Source organism: Ailuropoda melanoleuca, chromosome 8 (assembly GCF_002007445.2).
Source record: "Ailuropoda melanoleuca isolate Jingjing chromosome 8, ASM200744v2, whole genome shotgun sequence".
In the NCBI taxonomy this organism is placed as follows: domain Eukaryota; kingdom Metazoa; phylum Chordata; class Mammalia; order Carnivora; family Ursidae; genus Ailuropoda; species Ailuropoda melanoleuca.
The window spans coordinates 98,422,045-98,442,290 of record NC_048225.1 but is presented as its reverse complement, the minus strand read 5'-3'; the positions used below and the strand labels follow the sequence as shown (position 1 = coordinate 98,442,290).

The window sequence follows — 20,246 nt, the reverse complement described above, 5'->3', positions numbered from 1 at the left end:
ATTTTGGAAAAAAGAAAATGTAAGTGTATAACTGTAACAAGATGTTTTAAAATCCTATTAATTTTTGCCTTTTTGAATTAAACTCCTAAAAACGTCTTCTTTACACAGCTGAATGAAATTGGGCTCCAAGATCAACTTCATTTAACGTAAACTGTATGAACTACATACAGATCTCACTTATTTGTAGTTTCATTAAAATTTAGACCTGCTCTAGGAATAAATCACGCCCTAGAGATATTATCCTCAGTAAAATCAGAAAACAAATCAACACAGAATAAAATCTATAATTTTATCATATTTTCTACAAGCAAAATAAATTCATATATGTGCCACATTTTCAATTGCTTTTTGTAACCAACTCTTAGAAGTAATCTTACCAATTTGCTCTTAAAAATAAAAATACATGACAATAACATATGAGGGCAATAATTTAAAAGTAACAAAAGTCAACAAACGTAAGTCTGTGTCAGAATTTATTCCTTGTTATTTTATATTCTTTGTTAGCAGAGAATTTTTCCTGATCCTTCTAAATAGGTTTTTTATTGGGTCCACCTCGCCATGGTAGGCCAGAGTTCAATCTTTAATTCTTGATGTTAACTACACTTTGCTTACTGAACGTTAGTTTCAGATCAAAATCTACACTTTGCAGAGAAGACAAGCAGGAAAAAAAGAAATTTTCTTATTTTAAGAATATTTTTTTCTCAGGGCACCTGGGTGGCTCAGATGGTTAAGCATCTGCCTTCAGCCCAGGTCATGATCCCAGGGTCCTGGGATCGAGCCCCACATCTGGCTCCTGGCTCAGCAGGGAGTCTGCTTCTCCCTCTCCCCCGTCTCTCCCCATCATGCTCTCTATCTCTGTCTCAAATGAATAAATAAAATCTTTAAAAAAAAAAAGAATATTTTTTTCTCAAAATAATATGGGAAAAAAAACTCGTGAAAGAAATTATTTTTCTACCGATTCATTCATCAAAGAAAGTATCTCATTGCTACTTCCTCATTGGCTATACTACAGGTAGTGTCTTAGAATGTTTCGTAATTATGTGTATCCCCATTTATTTTATGTACATACACATATACTTACATATATACATAAAACTACATAACCCTACATAAACTGATTTAGATAAAACCTGATGTTATAGAATTTCTTAATGAATTTACTCTCTGTATCACGTAATTTGGACTAACACATCACCTAAACTTGCAGATGCATGTTTGTCAACCCTGTTTAGAACTTTCATACGAGGCAGTGGCAGGCAAGCTAAAGAAGTCCATTTCCAAAACCGTTAAGATCTTAGTTTCATTTGCTGGATCCTTAGAGTCAGGTGACTACAGTATGCTCAGAGTGACAGTCTGCAAAGCAGCATTTAAAAAACACACATGTGTGCATAAGCATGGGTATGTGCAGGTGTGTAGGTGTGTATGTGCGCACACGTGTGTGTCTGTAAGTGTAACTTAGCATTTCTAGTTAAACAAGTGACAATGCTGTTAAGATATTCAGGTGAGTAGCAAAGTGAAAACATGTTACTTTTACTGTGAGACAGGACACTGACATAATAGTCTACATTTTCTTCATAGAAAACTTCTATTATCTGCATTGTAAGAGTTGTAATTTCCAAATAAAACTTGTGAAAATGGTACTAAAATTTATGCATTTCTCATAGAATTTCATATAAAATCTTCTTAACCAGAAAAATGTGTAATGCTTCCTAAAAATAAATGTAAAGTGAAAGGGAATAAGACAGTATTACTCGACATCACTTGAAACTTTATTTTCTTAAAATACTTGACAAAATTAAAACTCTGCGAAAAGGGTAAAGTATTATCTTTCTACCACTCTTTAACCCAGGATCCCATATTTTGTCATTCAGCAAACAGTGTTCGGGTACCTAACTTATGTGTCAGATACTGTTCTAGACATAAAAAAATTTAAATGACAGGTTCAAGGCTACAAAGAGTCTTACTAACACGGCTGGAAAAACTTTAAAAAGTCTAGTCGACTAATTCAGATGCTCGTTTCACTGCTGCACTATTTAGTGTAACTCACTTATTCTTCATCAGGCCATTTTAAAGTTTTTTATTTCACATTTAAACAAAATTTTATCAAAAAATTTAATGGTTTTCAATGAAATTATGACACCAAAGGTGGGGCACTATTAAATTAAAGTCAACTTATTTTTATCTTAATTCTTATTTTATTCTGGTTGTTACCACTTTAAGTTTCATTTTTACAAGAACAAAATGTGATGTGAAGAGTTTTAAGAGAAGCTCTGTCACTCTCTTTAGGTTATTTGATTTAAAAATTATTTCTTTCTAGTAATTTCCATTGTTTCTAAAGTGGACAACTTTCTGTCCATTGTTAATATAATTTGTAAAAGCTACCTTCAGTTTTATTTTAGTTATAAGGGACACTGCTATATTATTAATTCTAGAATGTAAACTGCAGATACCTTTATATAATTTAGGAGAATATTTTCCTCATTAGTTGTAGACTGTCTTTAGGTTTTCCCCTCTGCAGTAATCACAACTATACGTGTTATTTTAATAAATTAACATTTACAAATTACTATGGTATTTTTAAATAGGTGAAGTCCTCTTTCAAGATATGGTTTAATCATCATATTATCTCCATATTATCGCAATATTGTTAAATGAAGAATGAAAGGAATGCTCCACGGCAACTGTTAAAACCAAATTTGTTTATTAGCATTTTTTTTTAAACCAAATGTCTACCTGGGGTCAAATTAACAGAAGTATCCAACTGTCATGTGAATGGACACATTATGTCTAATACAGAGTTACAGGGATCTACTCAGGGTCTGATGATTTTAAAAATAGTTGTATTTAGAATGTAAGAGCTGGCATATAATTAGTACATCCCTTATGTTGTTTTTCACCACACACACACACACACACGCACATGATAACTGAATGCAATTATACTGTGTCTCTTACCTAAAGAATGTGCAGCTGTGGTTTTGGAGCTGAAAAACCGACCAAGCCCAAGATCTCCAAGTTTGACCACTCCAGTGGCTGTAATGAACACATTAGCGGGTTTTATATCTGTGAACAGATGAAGGAATCAGGTGAAAGATGATGTCAGCTTAGGTATTTTCAAGGGATTAAAATACTTTTCATGGCAGAATTTAAAATCTATCTTAAAAATGAAAGAAAGTCAGTTTGAATTTTGATCCAATTGCTTTATTTTGAATAATTTTGATATATCTTCATTATTTCTGAGTTCTCAGTCCCCTGACAGAGAAATAATCATCAATGCAGCATGATGGAAATTGCTACTAATTTTCATTTAAAATGCATTTTCAAATAAACTTTTGTGGAATTCAAAGCACAAAATAAATTTATGTCTGTTTTATATCAATATTAAATATCTTATTAAACATTGATATATTGATACATTTACATAAAATATAAAATCATAACTCTATTATGAACATAATTATTTATTTAGATGATCTCAGAAATCATAATTGCTTAAATAAACCGTATTGAAATTTTTCACACCCCAAAATCAGAGGATCAATTCCTAAGTGATGTCATCTTTACATGCCCTGCCCAACTATTTGATTGACAATCAAGAATATATTAAGAGCTAATGTTAAAAATTAAGAAATGAAGTGGCCCTAATATACACTGTTCCTTTGAAAGAGGAAATCTTCCTTATGCATATTCAACTGCTTCACCTTTTCTTAAGTTACCAACATAATCAGTAAGATGCTCAGAAGAGGCAAGCCGAACGATAACTAATTCTCATTCTTATTTAAAACAAGTAGGGCTTTAAAGTTTTTCATCCTAGTAAATGATAATTTGGAAATAAATTAGAGAAAGCATGATACTATGCCACGACTAGAAGGTTTTTATTCTTAAATTGCCTAATAACTTGCACCATTTTAAACAGCATTAGAAAGTATTTGTGATTTTTATCCTACCTCTATGCATGACTCGTCGAGAATGCATGTGTTCCAACGCACTGCAGAGTTGAACAAAGTACTTCCAAACAGTCCTTTCAGGAATTAGCCTCTTTTGTTTCTTAAAATGCTTTTTAAAAAATTAAAAATTAGAATTATTAGGAATTAAAATATCTTAAGACTAGATTCTGACATGCAAAATGCCTTAAGTCAGAAAAACACTTTTATCTATCACCAACTAAAAAGCGTACGATTTCCCACAGCGAGATGATTCTAAGAATTTTACCTGACATATTAGCTTAAATTTCTCACTATTATTTCTCAAGTTAGCACAGACCATTTAATGCTACATCTCTGTGATGTCCAATATTTCAAAAAATTAGCATCTATGTAAAATAATTTCCTATCCTAAAAGGATGATGTCAAATTTCATTTTAAGAAAACCCAGAATAAAACTGTCTGGAAACCTGAAGGTAATTATGGTCGTTAAAAGACAATTCTTCTCCTGACAGAAGGTTTCACTATAGAATTCCTTTTAAATATTGAACCACCTTAGTGATTTGAAATATCAGTTAATTTATTAAAAATTAAAAAGATTTATGTAAAAAGTTTTCATGAATATTTCTATTGCACATTAGAAGTCAAACCTGTACTTTGGGTGGGTGAAACCAAACTTCATGGAAGAAAAGCATTATAGAAAGGTCCAAGCAAAAAGCCAAGCACCAACAAACTAGTTGGGAAAGAGTGGCCATCGTGCATAAGACAGCAATCACCAAAAGAACTGCAAAACCAGAGGTAATATATTTATGCCCATTTTCCTATATTATATTTGCTAGAAGAATATACTTCCTTCAAGAACAAAGTTCTTAGTTTCCTAAAATTCATTAAGATTTATTATATAAAAATTATTTGTCTAAAACAAAAATGCAACCGGTTTCCTATTTAACAATATTTATAAATGACCAACATGAAATACTACATTTAAACAAGTTTTTGTGACATTTTCTGATAATTGTAACTTTTTACATATACAAATAGTTATTAACAGATATCAACATTTAAATGTCTACTACAGTGCATTTTATCTGGAAATGTTTTTGGAAATTCAACTGATTTGATTTGTTACTGAAAATGGAGAAACTATAATTCGGGTAACTCCAAAACAAGTTTCTCTGTCAATTTTTTATCCCTGTGACCATCTGAGAGCAGGTTGAAAGGAAAAACAAAGCAGGGAAATCTGCTGATATCCCTATTTCATACTTAGCAAAAGATTATATCTACTGTCTCATATGTACTCAAATACCAAAAGGATAAACATTTAAGGAAAAGCCAATAACTTTAGGTTAACATTTCTTATAACACATACTATGGAAATGAACTTAGTAATTTCAATGGCTATTAACATCAGTAGCAAAAAGAAAATAACAATTAGATGGCCAGGTAATTAAAAAGCAAATCAGGGTATTATTAAAATGCTGAAAACCTCCCATATCATGTTTCAATATTAAGTATTTTTAATTGCAGACTATGTCAACATCACTTTTCATTCTAAGGGGGCCATGCTGCAAAATCAGTTCTATAGATATAATTTTCTTTCAGATTTGGAATGAGTCCAAATAAAGCCTGTCTATGTGCTCTCCCTGATGCTGGATTAGCATATCAGAAGACTGTTTGATGTCAACAGGAATATGGGGACCAGGTTTCTTTTCATTCAAAAATAAATATACTGCATCATGTAAGCATCAGACCATGAAAGAAAAATTTTATGCTTTAATATAGATTCTGAAATCATAATTATAATTAATTTGGCAGCTTCCTTTAAAGGTCTCATTATTTAAAAAATAAATCATATATATGGGAAAAAACAGAATGAAAAAATGGCCCTCAAAATGCACGTTAGGGAAGATATTATCAGACCAAGACAGTCTGATCATTTTCATGTTTTTATATTCTTTGAGACTGTCTCTTTGAACAACAAATTAAAGATGAAGACAATAAATTGACATCAATATAATGCTACCTAGACAGAATGACCTGGCAAAAACATAAGTGTCCAAATTAATAACAGGTTTCTGAAGAATAATTTTATGAACTTGATTTGATCATAAAAGAAATCAGAGGCAGTTTCATTATATCATTGGTACCTCACAATATGTTTTATCTGTTTCACCACATGCAGTTTTCTACCACTTCTTAAGTGTAGGTTTTTTTTGGGTTTTGATTTTTTTGTTTTTACAAAACCAATACTTATGATGAGAAAAGCCTGTCTGTTCTGATGGTGGCACTGTTGGCCATCTCTTAAAGACAGGATGAACAAAAAAAAGGCAATGAAAATCTGAATTCTTTTTACTACTGGTAAAATTTATATTACCATTACAGGACAGAAACTTTCATAATGCCAAAGTATTTAAAAAAAAAAAAAAAAGATCTTCTCTTGAGATGTGTTCTAATATACACATATCTGTTAATTCTTTAGTCAAATAGCATTACTGTTAAATCCTGCTCTTCTCTAAAAAAGACAGCCCTATATTACTATTTAGCACTAGATTAAAATCTAATGCCAATATACAGAAATTAAAAATGCACATATATTTGTCATGCGGTAAGTTTTTAATAAAACAAGAAATAATGTAGCCAAATTTTTTAAAGGTCTCAATAAACATTTATGTGAAAAGGAAGACTGTACAATATAGCACTTTACTATATTTATGTTATGAAACAGAACTTCAAGTTTTTTTTACCTGAAAATAAAATGTCTAAAAATTTATAAAGAGGCAGAAATGGGCACTCAGGTATACCTGATCACTTGGAAACTTCTATTTAGTCTTTTTTAAAAAACCAGGCTAGTCTTTTCACTATGCAAAGCTTCATATTCTGTTTATTCTAAAAACCTATTTACTAACACTGAACATTATTCAAATTCAAGAAACAGATGTATCAAAAAGCTAGTCAACGCACATATAAAACATGAGAACATATTACATCCTCACTTATGTGTAAAAAGATTACCAGCACTTCTCTTAGGTGAAATTCAGCATACCTGGTTAAAATATATTCACACTGCCACTTAAGCGATGTATATGCAGATATGTTAATATAAAAGAGGACAGCTAAGGCAAGCTGCTTCCATTTGAAGATGCTGGAAAATAGTCACACCTTTAAAAAAAAAAATCATCTAACATCCTTCTCCAAATTAAATACCCAAGACCAAATCCAATTATATAGTGGACAACTGAATATGTAAGGACCATTTTTTGGACTGAACTGGATCACCTGGTTCCTGCACTCTAGACCATCACTCCAAATGGAACATATGCATTACTTATTTCTAAGTTTTGCAATTCTAATGTTCCTACTCAAGAAATTTTGGGAAAAGCGTCAATGATATTACCTATAATAAACTCATCCATGGAGAAAATACAGAAAATTATATTCTTGTCTTACTAAAAAAAAATAATCTCCATGGTATGTCAAAATATTTAAGTCCACAGTTTGGAATGTTATTCTTTAAAGAAGAAAGTTTCAGACAAAACATCTAGAACAACCAGGGCTGGTTTCATGAGCATGCAAGCTGTGTAGTCATGCAGGGCACTGTATTTAGTTTAATGCTCTGTTGTTGCCATCCTGAAATTCTTAACTATTTTACAGTGAAGGACCCACAATTATGTAGCTGCTCCTGGGAACAATATGCACAGAATCTTTTAGAAATGCACTGCTGCAGTTAAAACAAAAACAAAAAGCAGCAAATACGATCCTGGGTATGCGAGGCATTCCTGCAGAAGAGTAGGAAAAAAGATAATTAAATAATGAGAAATAATGAAGTAATAAGAGAGCTAGAACTACAAGCACCAGCTCCATCTCTTCCAAGTATCTAACAAGAAGAAGTAAATAATTTATGCTAAATATAAGGATATATTTCCTGCTTAGGAGTGTTGTCAGATGTTTAACGTGCCACTAACATAATCTGTTATTATCACCTTTTATAAAGACCTGATTACGAGCCTTGACATAACTGGCTGTGTTACCTTGAGCATGCCACTTAACCTTGGCAGGCCTCAATTTCCTCCCCTATATTGAACAGAGTCTGGAGATGAGCTATAAGGTCCCCAGTGCCTCTAAAATAGAATCTATGGTTCTACAATCTCAGGTACAAATAAAGCTTAAATAAAGAAATGCCTGCTTGGTACATTTTCACACATAAAAATAATGCTACTTTACTGGTACATCCTATCCTTTAAACCTCCAGTTAATAAAGACAAAGCAAATAATAATAATAATAATAATAGTAATACCTCAGAGATCCCCATAGGTCCAGTTAATACTATAAATGATCTTCACATGAGGTGACAGGTAGTAAGAGAAACTTGCAATGGGTCAAACATTTACCATCAGAAGGGATGTTATGTTCCCAAACATATCTCTGTAATTATAATGCATTTTCATAAGACTACATTTTGCAGTGGTTGTTTCAAAGAAATTCAATGCACAGCGACTAGGTGATCGAAAGGAGAGGATGCTTCTGAAAGCGTGATGGTTCTAAGTGCGATTTGTATTATATATTAATCTTTCTGCAGAAACATCTTTCTTCTGAAGGTATAAGGAAGTCTCAACAGACTAAACCACACAAATACTTGCTATACATAATTCTGAGAATTACATAAATGGGTAAAATAGTTGTGTCTCCATTAGAATTTTGGTTTGTAATACTAATTTGCAGCATGTGGATATTTTCACTCTTGGCACTCTGAATAAAATTCAGCAATCTGAAGTCACTCTAGAAGGTGTGAAGTGGAATGGGACTGGCAGCCACGAGACCACTGAAAATACTTATCACCGGCATCTAAGTTTATCTACTTTGATAAAATATTTCCCATGCCAAGCTCCTCTTGTCTTTTTCCTTTTGTGTAATGTCGGAAAACTCACTAAGAGTATTCAGTTGTATCTAGATTACAATTTAATAGAATATCAATATAATCTATTCATTCTCCCATATCAAAATTGTATGGGTTATTAAGGAAGCTGAAATATGTTTCATCTCAGGGTAGAAAGGGTAAAGATTTTTCTCTGAGCAATTAAGCCTTGGGGGAAAAAAACCTTGAGTTATTTAGCAAACAAGAAAAATAAGCTCCTATAAAGTCACAAAGTTTTTCCCCCAAAGAAGTTGCCTTCTGAACATTAGCACATTGATATTGAGGAAACTTAGGACATCAAAAAAAATCAATAAAAAATATATGAATGCATCAGAATTACTACAAGGAATAATCCCTGCATTGCTGAAATGTGGATAATTTTTAAGAGAAGCTTCCATGTTATTAAAAATAATAGAGAAGATACTTGGAAATCTTTAAGACGTTTTCTTTGCTGCATGTGAGTGCTAGAGACAGAAAGAGTGAGACACAAAAGCAGAAAGTCAATCTTCAGGAAGACACAAGGTCACAAAGATAAATGGAAACATTTGCCTCTTTAATACATTCTTTCTGGTTCTGTTTTGCCAGGCATTGGTAGGATAGCTGGAAAGATATTTCAATATTCTTAATGGACAAGGGAAACACAGCAGAACAATAATGAGACAGTAAAAGTCTCTTGGTAGAAGTCCATTTAGGGGAAAAAAAAAGGACAGGAGTCTATATCTCTTCTCTACTTAACTATTTATAGCTACCAGTACTGCTGCTTGTGATGTTACATGATTTTTAAAAGGCAGCTTTAGATCAGTATTACCATAAATGTAAAGAGCAAGACGTCCTTTGAAAATTTATCTTCTAATTTTCCCAACTAAATACAGTTCAAAACTTGTATATCACGTTTTAGCTATGCTCACAGAATTACATAATGGTCATTAGGATACGTAATTTTTAATTTATTAAAATCCCTAAGTTCTATATGACTTTACTATGAAGTTACTTCAGTATCAAAGAAAACCCAGGTGATATTTTATCAGCAACACTGCTTTTATACAAATAATTCTGTATAACACACCTACACATACATACCAATACAGACATAAATCTAGATGGATATACAAACACATGGTTGTTCATGCATTATGAGTAGGTAACTATGTACATATACATATGTATATAATATTCAACTCTGTATGGATTTTTTTCAGATAGTGCCATTGATTTGTAACCTTAAACTTCTAAATAATTGTAAGGTCATATATAACAAAGACAACAGTCTTATACAAAAGACTCAGAAGGAAACAGACCACACTGGAATCACTGGCAATTCTCATGGTTGCCTGGCTTGGACTACACATTTTATGCCAGATGCTGAAATGGAAAGTGTAGGTGTCCTCATAAACTATAAATCAGTTATCCAAGACAGATGGTACTACTGGGAAGATTTTATTGCTTTAAGGACTCAAAGGTCAAAAGTGTAAAAGACATTTCAAAGTGATTTTATTTCCAGTCCAGACTCTAAATTTGGATAAGTACAAATAAAAATGTGTCTGCAAATGTAAAAAACCACCACACCAAAAGGGGAACAAGATTTATAAGTTCTAATATTTGGAGATAATAATTATCTTTAAAACACTATTAATATTTTAGCTAATTTATCAAAGCCTGTGGTATGCAGAATTCTAGGACAAACCTCACCCCCCCCAAATCCCCAAGTTCTGGTATGTAACTCCCTCCCCTTGAGTATAAGTTGAGTTGTGAATATGATGAATTATTATTCCTCTATCACATTGTCTTATATGGCAGACGGATTTTGCTGATGTAATTAAGGCTGCTTTTGAGTTAACCAAAAAGGAGATTATCGTGGGTAGGCCTGGCCTAACCCAGTAAGCCCTTTAAAAAAGGTAGAGATTCAAAGCCAGAGAGACTGGACTGCAGGCCTCAAGGGAACAAACTGCCAGGGTATGGAGAGGGCCATGTGGCAGGGAATGGCAGGAGACCTCTAAGACCCAAGGATGGTCCCTAGCTGATAACCACAAAGACAGCAAGGACTTTAGTCATGTAACTGCCAGGAACTGAATTCTTTTAACCAACCAGCAAACAAGGAAGAAAACCCTTACCCTCAGATGAAATCACAGCCCCAGCTGGCACCTTGATTTCAGTCTTCTAAGATCTTGAGCAGAAAACCCACTAACTAGTATATGAACTCACTGACCCACAGAAACTGTGAGATAATATATTTGTCCTGTTTTAAGTTGATAACTTTGTGATAATTGGCAGTAAAAGAAAAATACAAAGTGAATTTCTAAACACAGTAAAAATCAACATATAAAATTAACTTCATGTGTAAAGGAAAGGAGTCTTAAGCTCTCTACCAAATTTAAAGAGAATGCCATACAAGTGGTAACAATGCAGAAAATACAAATTGCATATTCAAGAAGACAGCATATTATCTACATATATTAAGAAAAGTTAGCCTAGATCAGGAAAAAGACAGAGATGCCCACTCTCACCACTCTTATTCAACATTGTAGTAGTCCTTGCCAGAACAAACAGACAAGAGAAAAGGAATAAAAGGTATCAGAATTGGAAAGGAAGAAGTAAAACTCTCTCTATTTGTAGATGACATGATTTTATATACACAGAAAATCCTAAAGACTCAACCAAAAACATGTTAATTCTAATCAATGAATTCAGTAAAGTTACAGGAAACAAAATTAATGTACTAAAATCAGTAGTGTTTCTATATACTAACAATAAGTTATCTGAAAAAGAAATAAAGGAAATGATTCTATAGCATCAAAACCAATAAAACACAAAAAAATTTTAGGAATAAATTTAACCAAGGAGTTTTCTAATTTAAAAACGATAAGACATTGATGAAAGAAATCAAAGGAGGCACTAAAATAAATGGAAAAGTATCCTGTGTTCAGAGTTGGAAGAATTTTAAATTGTTAAAATGTCAATACTACCAAAAGCTATCTACAGATTCAAGGCAATCCCTATCAGGATTCCGATGGCATTTTTTTATGGAAGTAGAAAAAACAATGCTAAAACTTAAACAGAACCACAAAAGACCCCAAATAGCAAAGCCATAGCAATCCTAAGAAAGAATAACAAAGTGGCAGACATCACATTTCTTGATTTCAAGCTAGACTATAAAGCTGTAGTAATCAAAATAGTATGGTACTGTCATAAAAAGAAACAGATCAATGAAATAGAATTGAGAGCCCAGAAATAAACCCAAGCATGTACAGTCAACTAATATTGGACAAGGGAGCTAAGAATACTCAATGGAGAAAAAATAGTCTCCTCAATAAATGGTGCTGAGGAAAGTGGATATTCACGTGTGAAAGAATGAAACTAGAAGGAAACGATGAAAACCACGAAATTCCTAAAAAAAAGGAAAAAACCTCCTTGACATGGGTCTTGGCAGCAAATGTTCAGAAAGGACACCTAAAGCATAAGCTGCCACAACAACAAAATAAACAAGTGTCACCGTATTAAACTAAAAAGCTTCAGAAGAAATGATCAACAATGCAAAAAGGCAACCTATGGAATGGGAAAAAAAATTTCCAAACCATAGATCTGATAAGGACTTAATATCCAAAATATATAAAGAACTAATATATCTCAATAGCAAATAGTAATAATAATAGCAATAATAATCATGCAATTAAAAAATGGGCAAAGACCTCAATAGACATTTTTCCAAAGAAGATATACGAATGGCTAACAGGCACATGAAAAGATGCTCAACAACCCTAGTCATTAGAGAAATGCAAATCAAAATCACAATGAGATATTGCCTCATGCCTGTCAGAATGGCCATCACCAAAAAAAAAACAAAAGATAAAAAATGCTGGCATGGAACTCTTGTACAGTGTTGGTGAGATTGTAAACTGGTACAACCACTATGGAAAACAGTATGGAGGATCCCTAAAAAATTAAAAAAGGAACTACCACATGATCCAGCAATCCCACCTCTGGGAATATAGGAAAAAAAAAAAACTAGCTCAAAAAGATATCTGGCACCCCTATGTTCACAGCAGCATTATTTACAATACCCAAGACGTGGAAACCACATAAATGACCACTGACGGATGAATGGAAAAAAGAATTTGTGGTATGTATATATATATATATACAATAGAACATCATTCAGCCATTTAAAAAAACAAGGAAAACCTGTCATTTGCAATAACGGGGTGAACTTGAAGGCATTATGCTAAGTGAAATAAGTTAGAGAAAGGCAAATGTTGTATGATTTCACTTATATGTGGAATTTAACACATGCGCACGCGCACACACACACACACACACACACACACACACACACACACACAGACTCATAAAAAGTGACCAGATTCATGGTCTCCAGAGACAGAGGGTGGGCAAAGGGGGGATTGGAGGAAGGTGGTCAGAGGTACAAACTTTCAGTTACAACATAAATAAGTATTAGGATGGAATGTACAACGTGATGACTCCGAGTAATACTAGTGAATGATACACAGGAAAGTTGTTATAAGAGTAAATCCTAAGAGTTGCCATCACAAGACTTTTTACTGTATCTGTTTGAGATTACAGATCCTAACTAAACTTACTGCAGTAATCATTTCACAATATATATAAAACAAACCATAATGTTGTATACCTTACACTTACAGTGATGTAGGTTAATTATATCTCAATAAAACTAGGGGGAAAAAGAGATAGCCTTAACTTATTATTTGGAATTGTGCCAAACTCTTGACAAAAAATAGATACCCATTTAAATCAGCAATCCATATTTCACTAAAAAAAAATTTCCAAGTATAATGTTGACTTACTTCTGAGCCAGTGTGCTGTGGTATGAAAATCTTTTGGCAGATAACAAACTTCTAAGTTCCCCCTAAGAGATTTATTACATTGGATTATATTGTATTTTACTGACATTTTAGCAAATTAAGGTTTTTACAAATATAATGTTAAAGATATGCACTTTTTTCTTTTGTCTCAAACTGACTTTCTAAGACGTAATTATAAATATAAGAAATTATAAATTGTTCAACAAATAAACTATACATTCAAAAAACGGGCTACGAAAATTTGAAACACATTTTAACAGTATTTCTATTAACAAGCTAAAAAAAAAACAACCCACAAAGCTTTTGCTTATACCTTCCTGAGATTTGTCTTTCATCTTCTCTACAGTCTCTATCACCAAATTTGTTTCTTGATGTTCAAAGAGTGAAATGAACAGTATTAATAAGGCATACTGCAAAATGGAGCATCTACTGGTCCAGTTTAGGGTATGATAAAGAAAATAGCTAGTATATAAATCACAACTTGATCAACTGAAATCTGTTTTTTTTAAGAGTCTATTTTCCTTTAAAATTCTGATTACTGATGATAAAGAAATATATGATGAAAAATTCTAGATTTCCTTTTATCCTAAAACTCATGTGGGAAGTATTTCATCTGACCACAGCCTCAGGTATTCCTTTGTCACTAATTAGAGAAATACTGAATATTTCAACTATAAATTGCTTAATTATATTTGTCAGCTTGCTCTAAACCAATTAATTATTTACTTGTAAAGATCTTTGATGCAATGCTATCCAGAGGTTCATTTCTGGAATACAGACCAGGAGCTATATTTCCTCTTCTACCCCAATTAAGCTGAAGACTTGAGACACTGAAATATATTGTTGTGATGCACTATGATTTACAATATTACTTACTATAAAGAAATGAATCATTTTCTCACAATTCAAGTATCTACTGCTGTCCTTTATAAAGCATTAAGTCACCATCATGTTCCCTCATAAAAGAAGTTCCAATGACTTTTTTTTAATGTAGTCTCTTTTATAAATAATAGCTTAGAGCACAAATAAGAATGTTTAGAAAAGAATTTTTGAATTCCTTAGGGAAAAAAAAATACCCTTCCTGTATCAGCTCAAAACACGGTCTTCTCTCTTGCCAGCATACCGCTCAGTATCTCAGCAACTCCCCGTGAGACCAGAATGAAACAGCAAGAAACCACCACCCATATTCACCTACTGGCCCCTGGAACAGAGAAGCATAACAGAGGTAAAAAGAATCAACTAGGAAGGAAGGAAGGAAGGCAGGCAGGCAGGCAGGGGGGAGGGAGGGAGGAAAGAAGGAAGGAGGGAGACAATCACCTTTAATGCACTCACTGACCACGTGTTTCCTGAGTTACTACTATGAGCCAGACAGCTCCCTAGAAACTGAAGATGTCTACACCTTCTACAGCGATATTTGTTGAGAATCTGCTCTGTGCAGGACACTGTCCTAAGCACTAGGGATACGTGAGGTTACAAAACAAAGATTCCACCCTCTGAGAGCTTAAATTCTGATCACACAGGTTTAGTAAATCTTGGCAAACATCTTTACCATCAATGGGAAAATTGACAAGGATTTAAAAAGACGTTTTTCTTTTCTTTTTTTAAACTCCTTTTTCACCTCTCTTAAAGACTATTGGAGAAACAGAGTTGAGAAATGGGTGCTGGATGGTGGAAGATCAGTTTAAAAGCTCCTGCTCTCACTATGGACTATGAGAAACAAACTGAAGACTTCAGAGGGGAGGGGGGTGGGGGAATGGGATAGACTGGATGGGTGGTAAGGAGGGCACATATTGCATGGTGCACTGGGTGTTATTACGCAACTAATGAAGCATCGAACTTTGCATCGGAATCCGGGGATGTACCGTATGGTGACTAACATAATATAATTTAAAAAATCATTAAAAAAAAAAAAGCAAAAACAAACCATGTGTAATAAATATAACCTTGCATCAGAAACCAGGGATGTACTGTATGGTGACTAACATAACATAATAAAAAAACATTAAAAAAAAAGAAGAAAATTCATATCTTCCAATCTGAACCTTTTTGATTAACAAGGTTTCCAGTAGTCTTTTTGAAGAGATTAGTTGGTTATTCCCCCTTTTTTTTTTACTGTTCATACCATAAAGTAGCTACTTTAAACCAGTGAATAGAAGGCCAGTGTATATAACACATATGTGCTATTATCTATTTTGGGTTGTAAAGTATAAAATTAGAAATGTTAATATTTTATTAAAGAGGCAAAATCAAATGTCAACTTTAAAAAAAAAAAAAAAACAAAAACTCCTGCTCTCCAGGTAAGAGATGATGGTACTTCACAATACAGGGAAAGAAAATGGAAACAGAGAGGGGTGGAATATTTGAAAGTCATTTAAGAGAAAAATAAACTGAACTTGGTGACATACTGAACTGGGAGGTAAGGAGACAGAAGTGTCGAAGAGTCCTGGACGCCAGCGTGCACGACTGAGCAGAGGGGTGCTGAACTCTGAGTTAGGAAGCGTGGGAGGAGGGTAGTCTGGGGAAGATCATGAATTTATTTACAGAGGTGTTGAGCTAACATGAATTCAGAATTAAAAGACACCTCCAGACTAAAGATAAAAAATTAGAAAACAGGCATACTGAAAGTAACTGAATCCACAGGCATGAATGACATCAACTACGAAGAGAGTATAGCAAAAAGGGGGGGGAAAAGCCAGGACTGCAACTTTTAAAACCCCATCATGAAGGGCCAAGAGAAGAGAATGACTCAGTTAAGAAGAAGCAGAACATCCGGAAAGGCAGAAAGGAAACCAAGGCACGATGGGACTCAATACGCCAGTGGGGGAGTATTTTAAGAAGGAGGGTATGAAAAGCAGAGCCAAATGCAGCTTGAGAGATCAAGCAGAGTGAGTACTGGATGAAGTCCACTGGATTTAATGACAGAGGTCATTCAAGAGCCATTTCTTGTGGTGTTGGGGACAGGGTCAGGAGTTGAGTGAGTGTCTGCAAAGAAAAAACAGAACAGGACAGAAAGAAGGAAAAGGCAGGTGGAGGTGGGGGTCTTAAGTCAGACTTAAGTCAGGACGGTCTTCTTCCATCACCTTACTTAAAACAGCAACACCCCTCTCTCCTCATTGTCCTTCTTTATTTATCATAAAAGACATACATAAATGTAACCAGATAAAGTAATAGTCTACTCGTGTGAAACTTCTTAGTCCAGCTTTCTTTTATGGACACTGGAATGACTTTCTGTTACGGCCATTATGCTGACACTATTCTAAGATCTACAGGTGTGACAATATAACCTTCCACCTTTAGAAGAGCTCCAAGAGGATTTGGGAAATCTGACCCAGAATCTCCTATATCTTGATGAGGTAGACTAAGGGTACCTACAATAAAGGAAAGGATCATTAAAGGTTTATACAATAATGTCTACTAGACAGGAAGGAAGGATGGTATTACCAATTCTCTAAGAACTACTTCAGTTCTACTGAAGCACAATAAATTGCTCTACAAACATATAACTTAGTAGCAATCACTTGATATCTTTTTTTTTAAATAGTTTCCTGAGTAATCTTTTACATGATAGATATCTTCAAATTTTAGTCAGAAGCCCCAAGGATACCTTAAGAGTATAATTATCAATTCTATAACAGTACGTTACTATTCATTACCAAACACAGAATCTGTTGTTCTGAATGGATCTTACTATATCCACTGGGTCAGTCGATAAAAAAAAAAATTCCTTGAAAATGTCAGCTGATGGCAAGAGCCATTTAAATAAGGGAGCTGAGTTCATCACCACAATAAATATAAAAATACACTGACAAATGTTTCCTCCCTCACTGGTCTAAGACACCCACATCCACTAAAGATGCAGATCACAGGGCTTAAAGCACTCTGATCTTGTCCTAGTTTTCTCAAGTGGTGAAAGGACAGGAGTATTCTTCCAAGGTAAATGTTATGGGCTCAGGCATGCCTTGGCAATGGGCCAGGGACAGCAACCTCTAGGTGAGGAGAAACAGTATAGCAAAGCAAGAAAACAAGACTGGAAAACAGCAAAAAACTCTGGAAGAGAATCAAAACCCGAAATCATCAATCTCTGAATCAGGGGCAAGACCTGATAACTGAAACTGTTTTTTATCTGCCTTCAGCTGGTATTTGCCCAATGAAGATTTGCTCTCTTTGCTTCCTACGCTAAGTATTTAAATAACTCTTGCACTTAAAGTTCAAGCTAAGAATTGTATATTAGTTGTCTCTCTTGTAAGGACTATTTACATTTGCTTTTCTATGTCTCATCTTGATAGACAGCTGTTTTATAAATTCTGCATTTGTGCATTTGCATTTCTTTTTAAAATTGAAACCACAATTTTGTGTGTGTGTGTGTTCATTAATTTGCAAAGACTGTACTAGTGTTGGGAAGTCCCTAAAACAGAAAATCAGACAACTGATTAGAAGTGAGTCACTCTCACCATGGGACTTTAAATAGCTCAGTAGCATACTGTGATAATAAACATATTACCTCCCTGTTATGTAGTATTTTTATAATTTAGCAAGCAATCTCAAAACTGCCTCCATCTTGTGGATGAGGCAAATAAGCCTAAGAGAAGTTAAGTGGCAGGAGAGTTGACCTGGCTGACAAGGCGCTCACACCAGAGAGCAGGGTTCCTAGCTACTGCCAGAGAACCAGTGAGCACCTTGATCAGAAAATCTGTGAAGGCTTAATGGTGGAAGGCAAAGTGTGTATGCATCAAATCTCTCTGAGGAGACGGTCAAGGGTTTTCATCTGATTTTTCAAGGGCGTTCTGCGATATAAAAATCTTAATGTGCCACTAAAGGAAAACATGAAATTTTGCATCAGACAAACCCTAATTTCAAACATCAGTTCTTCTATTTACCAGTAATGATAGTTATCTTCTCTGTGTCAAATTTACCCAAGAATCATTTTGAAGAGTAAATATGGTAATGTATACAAGCATCTAACATTGTTTTTAACAATGCCTTACAATAACTCCATTAGGCAGAGATTACTGGTTGTGCTCCAATATCTGTTGAGAGACTGAACATATAGACAATGCCCATATCGTATCAAAACAGAACTCTGAACCACAACCTTCAGCAACCTGACCAGGAACCCAGTCTTTTATCCATAACAAACAACCCAGGATGCCAGCCTGCTACGTCAGGTGTGCAGGAAGCCAGACTGCCATCTCTAGTGACAATCCAGGAAGCTGAGCAATAACTGTAACAATCAGCCCCAAATGCCCAGGACTTGATGAATAACTGACAGCTTCCCTAATTTTTGTCCCTGCTTCCAACTTAGGACCAATCAGAGAAAGCCAGGTGAGATGCCCCACTTCTAAGTTGCTCATGTAAAGCTACTTCATGCCAACAGCCTCTAATCAGGTCGTAAAGGCTTATTTTCCCATTATAAAGATTTCCTATTCCTCTGCCTGCCTGTGAATCTCTGTCAAAACATTAATGACAGTGCTTGACTCCCTTGCTATAGCAAGCCCAGAGTAAAGAGCCTTGCTTTTCTCATTATTTGGTCTTCACTGATTTCCACCCTGTTCAACATGTCTTCCTGAGTAACAGAAGTTGTTAGTTGGCCCATGACCGGCCAAACGAAGACTACATATTCCAGCCTCCCTTGCAGCTACATGTATTTGTAAGACTAAATTCTGGCCAAAGGGATGAAGCTAAAAGGTTGTGTGGCAGTATCCAGTAACATGCCTCAAGATACAGCCAGCAAGTACCCTGTGTCCTTTCCTGCCTCGGAGAGGTGACTTGATCAGCAGCAAAAAGGCTTGGTTTCTGAGAATTTGACACATCAGAGCTGCCATATCAGCTCCAGAATTTTATGTAACAGAGAAATATAATTAATAACAATAATAATACAGCAGTAGCTTCCCTCTGCATAGTCTTACTATGTGTGAGACAGTTCATAGGTCTTAATAAATGGCAAATAATCATTTACAACAATCCTATAAAATAGGTTCTATTATTCTTTCACTTTTGAGAAACTGTGGTACACAGAAGTAACTTGCCTAAGGACAAGCAGTTTTTAGAACACAGTAAATTGGGGGTTTCTATAACTTACTGCTGAACTTAAACCCAATTAATATGCTCTTAGAAAAGAAAATTAAATAAACTTTAAAGTGGTTGAACTACAGTTTGATGTGCAAGGTTTGAATACAAAGCCCACTTTATTCTTTAATGAATCCCTCCCAGGAACAGGTCAGGATTCTCTAGAATCTCTTTCTGACCCCTCTGTCTGATATTTAGAGATACAGGATCAAGGGTGGTCTGCTCAGAAAAATCAAGTTGCAAAATCTGAACTTCAGCTTACAGAAAACAAATCTGTTGGTCTATTTCCAAGTTGGTTTCAGAGTGTCCAAACATCTCAGTTGAGCAGAGTGAGCTTTACCAGGTAAACCAGCTTCATTAACATAATTATCACTACTATCTTTCATTCATTACATATCTACCATATATATCTTAAAGTACTTCACCGAGGTCTTTAAAATATCTGATATACCTATAGTTTAAAGGGCAATTCTATCAGAAAAAAATACATACTTAGTTTAAAAACA

The 20,246-nt window shown here is 34.3% G+C and overlaps 1 protein-coding gene across 4 annotated transcripts in view; it reads right to left on the bottom strand.

The window, feature by feature from the left end:
- NEK7 (NIMA related kinase 7) overlaps positions 1-20,246 on the bottom strand; it is a 156,368-nt gene that overhangs the window by 37,388 nt on the left and 98,734 nt on the right. For all 4 annotated transcript variants that reach the window (XR_004627323.1, XM_034666988.1, XM_034666986.1 and 1 more), the window contains 2 exons: positions 3,948-4,056; positions 2,956-3,063 (listed from right to left, as the gene is read on the bottom strand). Coding sequence is in view for 3 of the 4 variants with exons in the window: in XM_034666988.1 (XP_034522879.1) it covers positions 2,956-3,063; positions 3,948-4,056 (217 nt within the window). In the remaining variant the exon portion in view is untranslated. The remainder of the gene's footprint in view (positions 1-2,955; positions 3,064-3,947; positions 4,057-20,246) is intronic.